General features: G+C 31.2%; 1 protein-coding gene across 5 annotated transcripts in view; it reads left to right on the forward strand.

The window, feature by feature from the left end:
- Nucleotides 1–14365, forward strand: part of LOC137918471 (monocarboxylate transporter 14) — a 55695-nt gene extending 41330 nt beyond the window's left edge. For 4 of the 5 annotated variants that reach the window (XM_068761284.1, XM_068761288.1, XM_068761286.1 and 1 more), the window contains exons 5-14: nt 144–272; nt 1068–1229; nt 1540–1697; nt 2259–2328; nt 2855–3074; nt 4114–4292; nt 5024–5167; nt 6350–6428; nt 7538–7769; nt 8457–14365. In XM_068761284.1, coding sequence (XP_068617385.1) covers nt 144–272; nt 1068–1229; nt 1540–1697; nt 2259–2328; nt 2855–3074; nt 4114–4292; nt 5024–5167; nt 6350–6428; nt 7538–7769; nt 8457–8664 — 1581 coding nt within the window. In that variant the 3' untranslated portion in view covers nt 8665–14365. The remainder of the gene's footprint in view (nt 1–143; nt 273–1067; nt 1230–1539; nt 1698–2258; nt 2329–2854; nt 3075–4113; nt 4293–5023; nt 5168–6349; nt 6429–7537; nt 7770–8456) is intronic. The other variant, XM_068761285.1, reaches the window with a different exon arrangement.
- The last annotated feature ends 1213 nt before the right edge of the window (nt 14366–15578 follow it).

A 15578-nucleotide genomic window follows, 5' to 3' on the forward strand; every position in this document is an offset into this window, starting at 1 on the left:
TAAATGAGTTGTTTAAATTATAACTTATAATAGTTTTAGTCTACAGTGAAGATTGAATACAATTTAATACACAATAAATTTAAATTCGAATTTAAGCTTTTTATCACTATTCTTTCCGAGTTAAAAAATGTCAATATTTTCAGACATCAGGTGAGAAACCTTTATTACAAAGAATGGCTGAAGAGAAAAGACTGCAAATGGAAAGAGGCTCGATAGGTGGTTCGTACTTCGTGGTGCAGTTACCCGATGGTACTATGGAAAAAAGATTGAAGGTATTGTTTTTTAATTACATTTAGGTTTGCATTTACGTGATTTTTTTCTGATAGGTCAAGTATCAGCTGCTTTAATAATTACCATCATCATCATGTCAGCTGATATATGCTCACTGCAATGTATAAACCTCCTCCAAAGATTGCCAAGATGACCAGTCTTGTGCGATGTTGACTAAATAAGATAAGTTCGTCGTTTTACTCCATAGACGCCAACTGCAAGGCACAAGCCTGCCCTAAAGATATCATTGGAAGATGTATTATAATCGCCACGCTGAGCAGGTGTGTTAGCGATTGCAGTTTAGCATTGTATTACGCAGAGGACGCTGCTGCCCATTCTCTGGAAGCTTATATGTGAACACTGGCTATTGTATAAACGTAACTACGTGATACACAAGTCAATTTATATATTGTTAAACAAAATTTACATTCGTATGCTGATGGCATATGCTAAAAATCGAATTAGAAGACTCACTGTTAAGACTACAGCATTTTAAACTATACGAAGTTAGTACAGCTCAAATTATTTTATTGAAACTAAAATCGCAAGCGGCTAGGTTATTTTGCAGAATAGCGTCATGGTCACAATGGCGTTGATATATGTAAACCAGGATAAAACTCCAAGATAAAAATTAAAGTTAAAAAAATACATTCATGCAATGTCAACTATTTCACTGTTTGAGAGAGAAAAAAATAACAACTCAACAGTTATTATGAAGTTATATAAACTGACATTTGGAATATGACATTTTGGACTGAATTTGTTTTTAATTAGTAATTATTTTAAAAATATTGCAGGCACCACTGAACATCGACCCCGGTGTACACTCATCTTTGAATTTAGAAGCTTTGGCGCGCGTACCTACCGTCCCCAACATGCCAGGCGTACCCACCGTCCCCACACTGCCGACGATCACCGAAGCCAGGGTCGTCGAGGTGGATAACGGTGAAAAGAAAAAGGTAAAACATTTATTGAAAAAGCGTACAAGATGGCACATTCAACTTGCTAATCTGCAGGACAATGTCGTTTACCTTCATTTGTCTACGGATCTCATTCCTAATTTAATGTCTTAGAGTAATCCTGATTTCTATCTATCGCTCGTTGAGCGATTGCAAACTTGCCAACAACTGTAATATTTCTGGCTGGCTTGTCTTAGAATAGCATTCCACATCGGTGGTAGCTTATTACTTTTAATGTTAATATAATCAACGTTACATGCATGTGAATGCGTAATTGAATAAAGAATAATTGAATTTGAACGATTTCCAGAACGAAAACGGCGCGGCCATAGCTGTTCAACCGATGTCACGTAATGTGTCGTCGCCTGCGTTCAGCTCTCAGGCGCCGGGCTTGCCCAAGAACGGCTCGGTGCCTTTCTTCGACCGACAGAGGAAGCAAAGTACCGGCGACAGGTCAGACAACGATAGGTAACGATTTATCTTGTATAGCGCCAGCAAGGTGGAGGGGAAACGTGTTGTGACGTCAGCTGAAAGAATAACGAATCGAAACATTAACGAACAAACAATCTACATACGATAGTGTCGGCATCTGTTAAAAGATGATATGTGATGATGATCGATGATGACTTGGCGTTTATAACAAATTGGTTAAACAACAAATAAAGTCTAAGGTCCTTTGTGGTAAAAATGGCACACATACATATTGAAATGTAAGTAATTAAACTATTATAAAATATAAGTATTACTTTACTTCTATGTTAGTCTAGTACCTTATTTCTTTTTTATATAAATCTTCCTATCTTCTTTTTTAACGTTTATTTACTGTATAGTTTTTTTTTTACACCTATTACTTACGTATAAAATATTTTTGTATACATAAGATGATTGGAAATAGGTGTAAAAGCTCTAAAGGTTTTTGTTATCAAATGATTTATACACATATAAAGCTTTTACACCTGTAACCAATGACCTTGTATGTAAAGGATGTTGAATAAGATTGTAATATAGTTTTTCTATAACCTTTTACAGATTTAAGCCGTCCCTGGCCGCCATTAAAGCCATTTCGAAAACATCTGTAACGAGTCATAGAAACCCTGATGTAAGTTATTTATATCTGACTTATGTGTGAGTTGATGTTTGTTTCAAAATTCGTTATGTAAATTGTGCATTAATTTTTTTTCATGGAATACGCTGTGACGATAAGAAAACCGTCTCGGAGAAGATACCACACGCTATGCTTGAATATAACTTGTTGTATAGATAAGGAACCATTGATAAAATACCTGAATTTTCAATCTTTTTTTATCTTTTGAACTTTTAAATGTTGCCATGCGATGTAATATTTTCAGCGACCCTCCTCTTCTGAAACTGTTAACTTTCAATAGCTGCATATTAAACAAAAATTTAGAATTTTAAATAAAAACGAAATTTAAGTGAAGTAAATAATTGTTTAGATCTCCGTGGCTTTTTTTATTATTTCAACTTTGATCGGCACCTTTCCCCTCGTCTCTTGCCCCTCACCGAGGAGGGTGAGAATGAAAAAGTATTTTAATAACCCCTAACATGTTGCATACATAACTTTTTCGGGATATTTTCTAATATCAATTATCTGTATATATTTACAGGGTGATGCGGAAAGCGGCGTGTATAACTCCAAGTTATCCGTGGCCGCACCAAAGGAGCCTTCGAGAATGGTGCGTCCAATGTCTCGTAAAGACATATTCTATTCAGGCTCCGTACTTAATTTGCCACAGTATCAAAGTCAGAAGTCACTTCAAGGATACAGGAATTCTGTACTGAGTTTGCCACAGAGCAGACAGACTGGCGACCTGGAGAGACAAGAACGTAAGTAAAAATTAAAAAAAAATGGTTAATTGATTGTTTAAATAAGACTTATTTTTTTGGCCTTAGATTTTATCATGCTTATTTAAATGCGCAACAAAGGTAAAGTTCAATGGTTAATAAAAATATACTAACAAATTTCTCATAATCCGGGGCTATAGGTGTAAAATCTTCCAATCACTTTGTAAAAAGTGATCACTTTGAAATGTGTAGTGTAGTAGTATGTCACATAATTTTATGCTATTGACAGTCTAATAACTTCTGGTAGTATAAAGTCTGCAGTGACATATAGTAAAAAATAATTAATTTGAATGTAGTAGTAAGAATTTTTAAAGCACTTTTTTATTTATATTTATAATTTTTGACACCATTGATTTCGGTATAGGGTGTACCATAATATACCATATATAATTGGACAGTAAATGAGATATACATTCATTCCTTCAAAGGTTTAACTCCCATAAACAGTGAACCTGTACATTGGTTTCTTAGATCTATTAGAAATATTCACATTTTTGTTAAAATGCTTCCATTATTTTTAATTTACATTTATACAATTTTATAAAAAAGATTACGTTTCGCGTGTTTCACGTGTATTAATAAATCTACGTCGTTTTAAATCATTTCGATTTAAGTTCGTGATTTTTAAATATTGTAAAAATTTTACATATTACACTCCTTACAAAATAGATACAAAGAACTCCATATTAATTGATATTTTGATTGTGTGGCCTATTATTATTAAATTACTAAATATAATCAGGCAACAGATAAAGATACACCATGTCGTACAATCTGTCAGAAATAATAAGGGACAAAACGTAAGTTAAAATCAGTTCGCTTGTTACAAAAAATTAAAAGAAATTGAATAATTTAAAATAAAGCTTTTAATATCATCATTTTAGCTATAGATATATAAAATAGTATAGCAAGAATAATGAATAATAATATACACATCCTTATATTATATAATGATATATTTTGATATATTAAAATCAAAAAAATTGTAAAAAATATTAATGAGGAACATATTTTTTTTCAGAATACGACCTATGCCCGTGTTTGTCGCTGCCAGAATCGTTCAAGTCGGCCCTGTCCTCTATGTTGGACGTGAGCCTTTTGCGAGACCCGGCCTTCATGCTCATAGGTGTCTCCAACGTGTTCGGAATGGCCGGCCTTTACGTGCCATTTGTATATATTGTTGACGCCGCTTGCCTCAATGTAAGTTAATTTGTACTTTATAATATACATGCTATCCATAAGGAGTACTTATAAATTTCCTGTTTGTTATGGGCTCTTATCAGATCAGGTTGCGTTTGGTAGTTTTGAGGAATGCCATTGAATGGTAACTGAATTTGATTTTAATTTTGTGCTCTTCTGTCATTGTTTCTATGACAATACAATTAATCGCTATTAATAATCCTAAGTGGATAGTAGTATAGTGCATAATAAAATTACTTCTATAAAAAAATATTATAATAATGACTATAGTGTAAAAGCTACAAAAGGTTAAATATATAGCTCATTTGCAGTCAAAATATGGTATGCTCTATCCTAAAATCAATGGCTTAGATATAATAAATAAATTATGATAATATAGTAAGAAAAAGCGCTTTCTAAATTCTAATTACTATATATAAACAGAAATTATTAATTATCTGTTCCTCTAGACTTTGCACTGTCAAAAATTATTGACCGGTCGCATTCCAATATTAAAAATATATAAATGTAACCTACTTCATAGCGATTATTATATTCAGGCTGATTTGAAATTGGTATAAAAGATTTAAAACTTTTTGCTTATAAATGTGCTATACATTCACTCCTTTAAAGCATTTATATCTATAACCAAACAGCCTGTAGAAAAATGAATTTAATTACTTTTAATTTAATATCCAATTTCATGTGTATTGTATTTTTTAGTATATGTATGTATTTTATATATATCGCAGGGTGTGGAGCCGTCGCAGGCGTCGTTCCTGCTATCTATCATCGGCATAACGAACACTATCGGGCGTATAGCGTGCGGCGCAGTGGCTGACCTTCCACGCGTAGACTCCCTTCTGCTGAATAACATATGCCTAGTCATTGCTACGGTTCGTATTCAAATTTAAATTATCTTTTTTCAAGTAGGAATTTACACGCACTTCAAACAAGTTAAATTCTGTTATTATGACATCATAAGCAGTAAGCTTCCACCGGAATGCTGATCTGCTAAAAAATGTTGATCAGAAACTTAATAAATGCCATTTCAAATAGAATTTAACGATATTTGATGTATACATCATAATATCAATCATGGAAAAGAGTTAAGAAATAAGTTCCATACATTTCGTACGACTTTATTAAGATTTATTTATTAATATACCTAGACAGCTTCTCTTACTTGGATTTAAAATTAAGAATAGTAAGGTCTAACAAATCTATTAGAAAATTAATATATATGCGTACACTCATACCCATTAAGGATTTCAAACTTAAGATTTTACTCTATATATATGCATAGGTACATTAGTCAAACATAAATTTTCTCATTATGCAGTATTCCCCAGAGAGACTAAATACCATAAAAATTTACACGGGGACAAAATATCAAATAGCTACATCTGTGAATGTTGGCATAGTGTAGACATGTCTTCTAGCTCTTATTTGATTGTTCCTGATAAGCCTACAACTTGGTATGTTTTTGTACTGATTTCTATTAATTTTGTTATTTTTTTAGAATTCTCAAAACCAAAAAGAAATACCGTGGGTCATAAAATTTAACCTATAAGATAGCGGAAAAAATTTGTATTATACCAATAAAAATTATTTCTTACAAATATGTTGAAAAAGTTGCCAAGAGTAGAGGCATATTTAAATTTGCCTTAGTGGTACTTCTAATGTTAAGATGCCACTCTGTAGTGTGTTTCCACCTTCAAAAGGTATTTCTCCTTACTATACTTGGTTTTTTAACAATTACTTATTGTTCACACGTCAGTATAACATAAACCAATGTATAAGTAAAGCATCTTTAAACGGATCATTTTATTTACGACCAAGTTAACATTCTACTAGTCGCTAATTGTTCGTTGCAAAAACTATAACAATAATTTCAGTCAAAGAACGTCTACTGCTAGCTTTTCTATAGATTTCCAATAAGGCTGTCAGCTAGCGGTCTGTATTCTAAGTCTTCCAATGGCCATAATAAAATGGTCGTATGTCTATAAAAATACATAATATTAAAATTTGTGCAAAAACTTTGCTTGTAATAATTTATTTTATTGTATATTTTTCAGATATCTGTAGCCCTTACTCCTTTCTGTTATTCGTACGGAACGTACGTTGCCGTGGCCATCGCATTTGGTATTGCCATTTGTAAGTATCGCATTCCTAAAATTATTCAATTAATAATTAAATACACAAGCAAAATCTTGTTTATAACATAATACACATAAAATCTTTTCATTTAGCGTAATAAATATAATTTTTATTGTAAAATTAGTAATTCGTCAAAAATATTTTTGTAACGTGTAATTAAATTCAATCAAGTAATTAAATTTCATTATTTTACATAAAATTGATTATTTTATTATGGTCATCATAACCGGGAAGAACAGGCTAAAAAAATACAAAAGAGCTTTAATTTTTTTGAAAATTATTTAATTTAAACTTTAATTGAAATAGCCTAGATATGATATCATCATTCTCAGTTCGTCATATCTTTTACTAACTCTTAACAATACTCGGGTAGTTTTAAAGTTGCTAATACAGTACATTTGTTTAGTGCTTGGCCTTGTTAACCGTTCCACATTTCATTGATTCTACATTTTCTTGGTATTTTGTAATAAAGTTGCAGATGATATCATACGTACTTCTTTAGCTTTTAAATCTTAAATTAAAAGTATATTACAGAGATCTTAATATAGCATTCATTTGGGTTATTTGAAGTGTGTGGAGTTTGAATGTGTAAAAATTAATAAAATTCCTTTTAAAAGTGTAACTGTTGAACTACTGGCTCTTCTCAGCGAATTAGGATTCCCAGCCAGTGGTAGCTTATTATACTTATGATGTTAAATTAATGAACGATTCTAAAGTGCATGTAACATACCTACTTGGATTAAGTTATTTTGAATAGAATTGAATTTCGCTTCCGGTGTTTACATTGTGTACATTCTTCCTTAAAAATCGGTAATATTTTAGTGAGCATGACATAACATGAATTTTTAATACAGATATTGATAAACAAATGCCAATATTTTAATTATATTTTAAATAGAGACATTAAACTTATTTATTTTATTTATTTGGACTTTTTTGTACACCATAGATAATAACTAAAAGAAACAATTCATGTAGAGGTACATGAGGCGGTGTTATCGCTCGAGGCGATCTCTACCAACACAACCTTTGGGTGAAGATGAGAGATGTGAAGGACTTAGTATGATTGTAGGAAATTTTTTAAAGAAAATCCTATATACTTACAGCCGGCTACATCTCCCTGACATCGATCATACTTGTGGATCTGCTTGGGCTGGACAAGCTAACAAATGCGTTTGGCCTGCTCATATTGTTCCGTGGAGCGGCCGCCATAGTTGGATCACCGCTCGCTGGCGCTGTGTACGACGCGACGAAGAACTACGACGCCTCCTTCTACATGGCCGCTGCCTTCTTCTTAGCGGCGACACTCACTTCATTTGCTGCGCCCATGTTCCGCAGGTATGTTTATTTATTGATATCCGTAAGACATCCACTACTGATCATAAGCCTCCACCATTGATTTCCATTAAGACTAACTGGAAGCAGACTAAATCCAGGGTATTCTGACCTTAATAAGGAACGTACAACGCAAAGATATGCTATATTCTCCAGATGAAACTCTTTCAGTCATACATTTATAACTAAGTAAAAAAAAGGAATTATAGTAGTGGTGTCAACAATTTAAAGTATTATAAATATGTGCTTACAAATGTCTACTAATTTTAAAGGTGCGCAAATAATTTATTTTACGAAGTTAACTGACATTATGGATTGGTAAGTTCAAGTCACAATTGGAAAGCCTCATAGCTCGTAACACAGTTGGCTTCTAGAACCCTAAGTGTAGGAAGTCCTCTCGCAAGCTAAACACGCCGCGAGCAGGCCGCTTCTAACTGTTGCTATGTAATATCTAAAGGAGTGTCCTGTGGCCAGTAGTGAACGTTCTATGGCTGAAATAATGTAGTTAATGTTAAAATTAAGAATATGTTATACATAAATTTGTATTTAGCCCTTACCCCTGTACTCCTACCCAAATAACTTCAAAGTATAGTACAGTATAGTTCTTTGAAATGATCCAATTTCATTACTAATAATATTTTGACTAAGAAAGAAATCGTTTCTTTTTTTTAACTAACTTTTGGTTACTAGGAAACAAGAAGAAATCCAACAACCTTTGGACGTGTTAACACCAATAGACGAGGATCTCGAAGAAGGCGATGAAGAGGATCCAGATGATACGCCGATAACGATGGGCGCCCACATCGGACGAGCTCCAGCCATCACGCACACTGCTGCTTCGCCATCGGACCCGCCCAGTCCACCTGAAGATCAACCACAACGCGAAAGTGTACTTTAAGTATATACACATAGTGACTATAATTACGTGCTGTGACTCAATTGCTAAAAAAAATTTCGTAAAGTCGATAAATTGTAACGATTATACGAAATTAATAAAGGTATTTAAAGTATATGAATTAAATTGGACAAAAAATAGTGACTAACTAAAACGGTTATACCTAATACATTGGATATATAAAATCCCGTATTAGTAAACGTACGAATTGAAAATTGAACTGTAAATATTTAAAATAGTATTAAAATCAGTTATCGTGACCCCAATCTATAGATTAATTAACAGAGCCCTGAAAGTGTACATTACAAGATTTATAATGAAGAATTTTCCTTTAATTTCCATTGATTTTGGTGAAAGTAAAATAATTTATGTTAAGATAAAACCCATCAATATAGGAACGCTTAGCTACGACTATAGTTAAGGCTATAACCCGCTACTTCGAGTTATACTCTTACTTTAAGACATTAAGTACTAAATGGTACTATTTTTTATATTTGTAATCAAATTTGATATCACATGCGTTCGCGCGAATCCGTCTAGCGCTAGCCGTCCGATGATCGAGTGTAATCGGCAATACCACCACGACTAATATTTCCTTTTGATACAAATAAACTTACATAGTGTTCTTTTACCTACTTTTCTGCTGATAGACGCCTACTGGAAGGTGTCTGCTTCCCCTATCGCCATGATGGCCTTCATGCGCTGCCTGCACCATAAGGTATGGCATACTTATTGTCAATCCCCCTAGTAGGGGCTCTACCCACGTCGCATCTATCGTCTCGTGATCGCCACTCGAGAACCTTTCGGCCCCAACGGCCATCGGTTGCCCTAGCGATACTAGCGAAGCCCCGCCCATTGCCACTTCAGACATGCAATTTTTGGAGCTGTCGGAGTCCTTCATTTTTCTGCAGATTTTCTGATTTGATCTCCGTGCATAGCTCTCTCCATTGCTCTCCGGTTGGCCTATCGTGAGCGACCACGTCTCAAATCCATATGTCACTGGCAACACACATCGATAAACAACTTCGTCTTCAGATATGGTCTTGATTGTTAGTTTATTGGCATATTACTTAAGGTGAAGTAAAACTTGAACATATGTAACAGTGTTATATACAAGGTCACTAAAAAGAAATATAAAGGAAAATGCAACTGTAAGTAATTAACATACCATTAGTAACACTCGTAAGTAACAGTTTATATAGGAATTGCTAGTATTAACTTAAGTTTATTTAAATCTCTTCTGATAATCAATTGCAAAATGGGAAAAATCAACTGTAAAAATAAATCAAATATCTTATAAATGGACTAATATACAAAATTATGGAAGCGGCTTCAATGCATGAATATAATTATCGGTCACATAATTTCGCAAAGTACTTTTAAACCGATCATTTTAACGGTGTTAAATAATGTTTATACCGAAATCACGGAATTTTTTTAAAATAAAATGTATTAATGATAGTACTACACTTTATCATAATAGAATATATATTTAAAATTGTTTTTATTTTGTGGTATTTCTTTAACCCTAAATAGTTTAAGTTAAGCTGTTTGGAAGCAATAATAGTTTTAAATTGAGTATTCGATTTGTGATTATCTGATGCCGAGTGAAGCTGAACATGATATCACAGAAAATGAATTAATGAATGATAGTGACATGAAAAGAGAAATTCATATTAAAAGAATATTAAAATTTGTCTATATCTTACATTTTAAAGTAAAATATTGTGGTTTACAAAGCATTTATGACATAGTGCAAAAAATTAATTTCCTTGTCCTAGAATTTACGTCACCTGAAAATGTACTCATAAGAATTAAAATGCTCAATTTGTCTATTTGAAAATAGGTTTTTATCGTAAATTCTAGGACAACAAGAATATGTAAAAGTACAACCATAAATACCTATTAAGGTATGAAAAAAGGTTTTATATACCTTAATAAGTATTCTGCATGCATCAATTACAAACTCGTGTCTGTATAACACTATAATCAGAGATCTTTTAATTCCATGCATATTTCTTAAGTTGGGCTAATAAACTATGGAGGCGGCTTATATGACTTACAAATATACAACATGATTGGTTATATGTGTAAAAACTTTAAAGATTGAATGTTTAATTTACGTTTTTTAAAAGGTCCAAATCGGACAAAAAACTAACATTTGTGATGGAAGAAATTTTAAATGCCATGGATTGTTATATATTATAGAAGTTTTAGTTTTATACAGGCTGATTGTTCATAGGTGCAAAAACTAAAGGGGTGAATATGTAGCTCATTTTTCAGTATACACTTTTAAATCTTTTACACCTATTTGCAATTACCGTGTATAAAATGATCACTCTACAATATGTGACATTAATTTATATTTTCTATCTCAATGCTACTCGATAATTTCTGGCGTTGTAGTTTCCAGGAACAGTTAGTAAACAATAATTAGTTTGATATGTGGTAATAAGAAATATAAAAATGCTTTTTTACGACATTATCATTGCGATATTTATTAATTTTGAAACCATTAACTTTGACCTTAGAATTTTTACTGTAACCAATCACCCTGTATAAATGAACAAAAGAAAATATCGTCTAACTCCTTCCCGGAACTTTAAGTAAATACGCATTTGAATATAAAGTTTCTGATTACAAATTATTTAATTTTATTTTCTTTAAGCGTAAACATTTGTAAATAAGTATGGCATATATGAGAAGCCTAATTTTTATATTTCATCAGTCTAGGTACTTAACTAAATGTAAACGAAATCTAACTTAATATACTAAGGAATATTAAGCATATTAATTTTTGACCAAATTAAATAATTAGCTATATTATTTGTGAGAGAGAAGTGAGGTGAAAAGGAAAATAAAGCTACAAACTGGCCTTGCTCGTACAAATAGCTTTACAAAATTTAAGAGAAAATTGAATGGTTAAACATTACAGAGATAAATAATAGCCTCTGGTTAATGAACGAAATTTAAAAACAGTTACTGACCCGAGTTCTCTGTATAAATATTGTGCTTCTTAATTTTGTCACATAATATTTTCTGTTCATTAAGTTTTTTTTTTATATCAACATTGACATTTGAATGTTGTTAACATTTAGTTAAGTACCTTAGTCTATGAAATATATTTAACACTCTTAAATCTTTCGAGTTAATTTTATGTTAAATGTCACATAAATTTTGACTATTTATGAATTATTTTTGTTTTAACACTAATCTTAACCAATTGTAAACAAAATTTTAAAACAAATTTTAAGTTGCATGTCATACAGACTTATCATTTACCGGGTAACATTTGTCATATAGACGTAATGAAATAAATAGTTGCTAGGTTTAAAAATAACAATTCATAGAAACGAAAACTAATTTGTTTTAAGTGTGCCATACTTAACAACTTTGCGATTCAGTCCGTTTGATAGTATAAGAGATCCGCCATTGGGGTGCATATTTGCTTAAATTCATTTTTAGGTGAAGATGTTATGGATTGACGAAGATTGATTGATTGGAGAAACGACTTACATACTGTCCTTATTGTAATATTTCTTTATAGAGGCATGCTAATTCTCGAAAGTTGATCCTTAACTTTTTGTTCCCCCTTTCAACCCCTTTGTTTGTGAATATATTTTTTGATTTAAAAACATAATTTCTTTGGAAATTAAAATTATTTTGAAATAATTAAAAAAAATTTTTGGTTAATTTTTAATAGTTTATAGATAGGAATTAATACTGCTAACTAATTTAGGAGTCTATACATAGTAAAATAGTTTTTTATGTTTTATTTTTATATACAAGAGTACTTTCCATTACTAGCAAATACTTAAATTTTAGTTTTATATGCATCCGAATCGTATCCCTAACTATAACTCTTGAATTATAAAATTTAATACAAAAAATCACTTTCACATAACTTTTAGAGACATCTGTCTCAACAATCTATTAAATGTTTAAATTAGATTATATTTCAAAAAAAGAGTATTAAGAAGGTATTCGGTAAATTAAAAATAAGAAAAACATTGAAAAACAAACGTGTGGTTTACTGAAGCATAGGACGTCCACCTACAAGGAGGACAGATGACCTTGTTAATGTCGTCTGGAGAAGCTGGAAGCTTTTTTTAAATCTACGAGATAGGGTTTGTCCAGATGTGGACGTCTTATGACTGAAATGATGATGATTTTCAAACTTATTAACTTTGGTATATAACATCATCTGCGTTAGTGTAAAACTAAGATAATTGACAAGCTAAGTTACAATAATAACTTTAAAGTTAATTACTTGGCTCGTTACTTAATGAAACGAATTTCAAAATAACTGCAAATATTGTATGAGAAGTCGCTCCGTCAAAATTTATTGTTAAATAAACCTGAATAGTTCGCTGTTGCGTCGAATATACATTTCACTTAAATGTACATTTTTAGATTAAAAAATTGCACAACTTTAGATAACATAAAAAATCACTTTTGCTATTTATAATAATATAATTTTATTACAAAAAAACTACATATATTTCAATTTTTTTTTCAAGAAAATGGAAACGGTTTTTGATTCCCCGACATTATTTCGTCAGACACAAGACGAGTCACATTTCATCTTAATAATTTTTACATTTATTCACATTATATTTTTTTAATATTTAACTCATTAAAACCTAGTTATTATAATAAAACAAACTAAAGTTTCATAATATTTTCAGTAAAAATGAGATTTCGATTTTCGCCAAAATGTCACATGATGTTTCTGTCGGTTAAATATCTTTCGATGTTATCCCCGGACACAGCCTGTATATGAAAAGACTTTCTTCTGTTTATTTATATAATTAACATCAGTAATTGTACACATATCTATGGAGATATTTTGTCATTTAAAATAATAGTAATCTAAATTACCCATGAGAGCGAAATATTACACACTTTAGAACTAAAAACTCCATTCTATCTTTGTCTATAACTAGGAAATTTGCTTCCTTTGTCTTGTTTAGAAGTAAGGGTAATCGATCCAACCTGTGCCATTAATGAACAACTCAACGATGTAAATAATTAACATTTATTCTAGCGGCTAAGATAAACGTGAGTTAAGGCAAAGTAACGCAGTCAATTCCTCCTGTACATGGATACCAAATAAAAGGCCCAATATGTGATGTAAATTGAGGTAAAGGGTGTATGCTTGCCAGTTTTAACGGTATATATATATCGTGAAGATTATATATTTTGTCATAGATATTTTCGTGTCAATAATTCGCATAATTTAAATCTAAGCGTGACGTAATAGATAGAGGAAAGTGGATTTTTAGGGACTAGACATAGTAAAATGTATTATGTGATAAAAATGCTATTATGTAAACAGATATTTCTTTTATAATCACTCTGTACTTTATTATGAATTTATATCAAAATGTGAATATTAAGGAATACAGATTTCGTTTGTAAGTTTTTAGTGTATGGATATTTACTTGTAAAAATGTATTAAATATTATTCAAAAAGTTATTGAGTAACGTTAACTGTTGTTATAGCTTTATGTGAAGAAACCAAAAGTGTTATTAAGTTTTAAGAGTGACATAAGAAAATAAAATGGTGACATGTGAATGAAATATGAATTGCCAATGATGGTACTGTTTGAAAATAATATTGTTGAAAATAAAATGAATCATTTGTACGAATATGCCTCAATGCAGTTAATGTATTTATTAATAAATTATATGATATGTAAAAGTTTGGTCAACTTACACAACTTGCACTGTGTGGATTTAAATTAATTTGACATCATTCGCTTGGTGCTTGGATAATTATTCTCTGATGCTCTGAATTCATTTATATTTGACATAGGCTATATGCATGTTTATTTTTAAATCGTTTGCAAAAGGTTCAAATAAAGACATTATATTGCAAAAAATACATAAGCTTGTGAATCTTGTTATTAATTTTAGTTAGTACATATACTTTATTTTACACTATATTTCATCCAAGTGTTAATTAGTCTCTTCTAAACTATTGAATTTAGTACAAGTGTATGACTTTAAATTCTCCTATCTTTTTTGATTTTCCATATCCTGGGACTTTTAAAAAGATTCTTGTTGCAAGGAATAAAAAAATATTATCTTTGAGTCTGTTATTAAGGCTTAGTTCATTTAACTTTATCGCCTCGTTCATAAAATACATATATACAAATCGATTTCTGAATCTAGACAGATCATTTCCATGTTTTTAATGAATCTACTACATAGTAGTACTATGTAGGAAATGCTGAGAGAGTTGGACGTGCTCTAAATCTTGAGTAATAAGATTTTGATACCGAAAATAGATGATCTATTTTCTCTATCAAAATACACTAAAATTTCACCCATAAACTTAAATAATAAAATGATTTATTTCACTAACTCTATAAGCGGTGCTATTTAAAAATAGTAAGTTTTATCGAAATTTCGAAGATTATTTTCAGCTCATACGGTGAGGCCTAATGTTACCCATAGCGGAAAAGTTTCTGCTTCGAATTTCATAAAAAAAATTACATCTTTGCTTGAACCATTTGCAAACATTTTCAGTAACTTTCGGTTTGTAATGTCTTCACGAAAATATCGCGTTGCTTCCGCTGCGCGAGTTACAAGCTAATTGTTATTTCCACCGAGAGTTTTGTAAGTAAATGATTCATTAAAATATAATGATGACTGACGCTGATTGTTTTATTTAAATGTTCCCTTTATATAAGTTCGATTAATAACACATTAAATCGTTTCATAATTTTTAATTTGCAATATTTATAGGCAACAAACGTCGATGTAGTTATGCGTCTCTAAAAACAATTTCACTCAAATATTTTCACAAATTAAAATACAGTTGGCATAATACATATATTATAATTTCAATTATAAGACGTCCAATGCTGGACATAGGCCTCTCCCAGAGGAATTCAATAGGACCGCTTAGA

The sequence above is a fragment of the Battus philenor genome, unplaced genomic scaffold (genome assembly GCF_028537555.1).
Source record: "Battus philenor isolate CCGP_79_NKW_IND1 unplaced genomic scaffold, ilBatPhil1.0.hap1 SCAF_14, whole genome shotgun sequence".
Classification (NCBI taxonomy): domain Eukaryota; kingdom Metazoa; phylum Arthropoda; class Insecta; order Lepidoptera; family Papilionidae; genus Battus; species Battus philenor.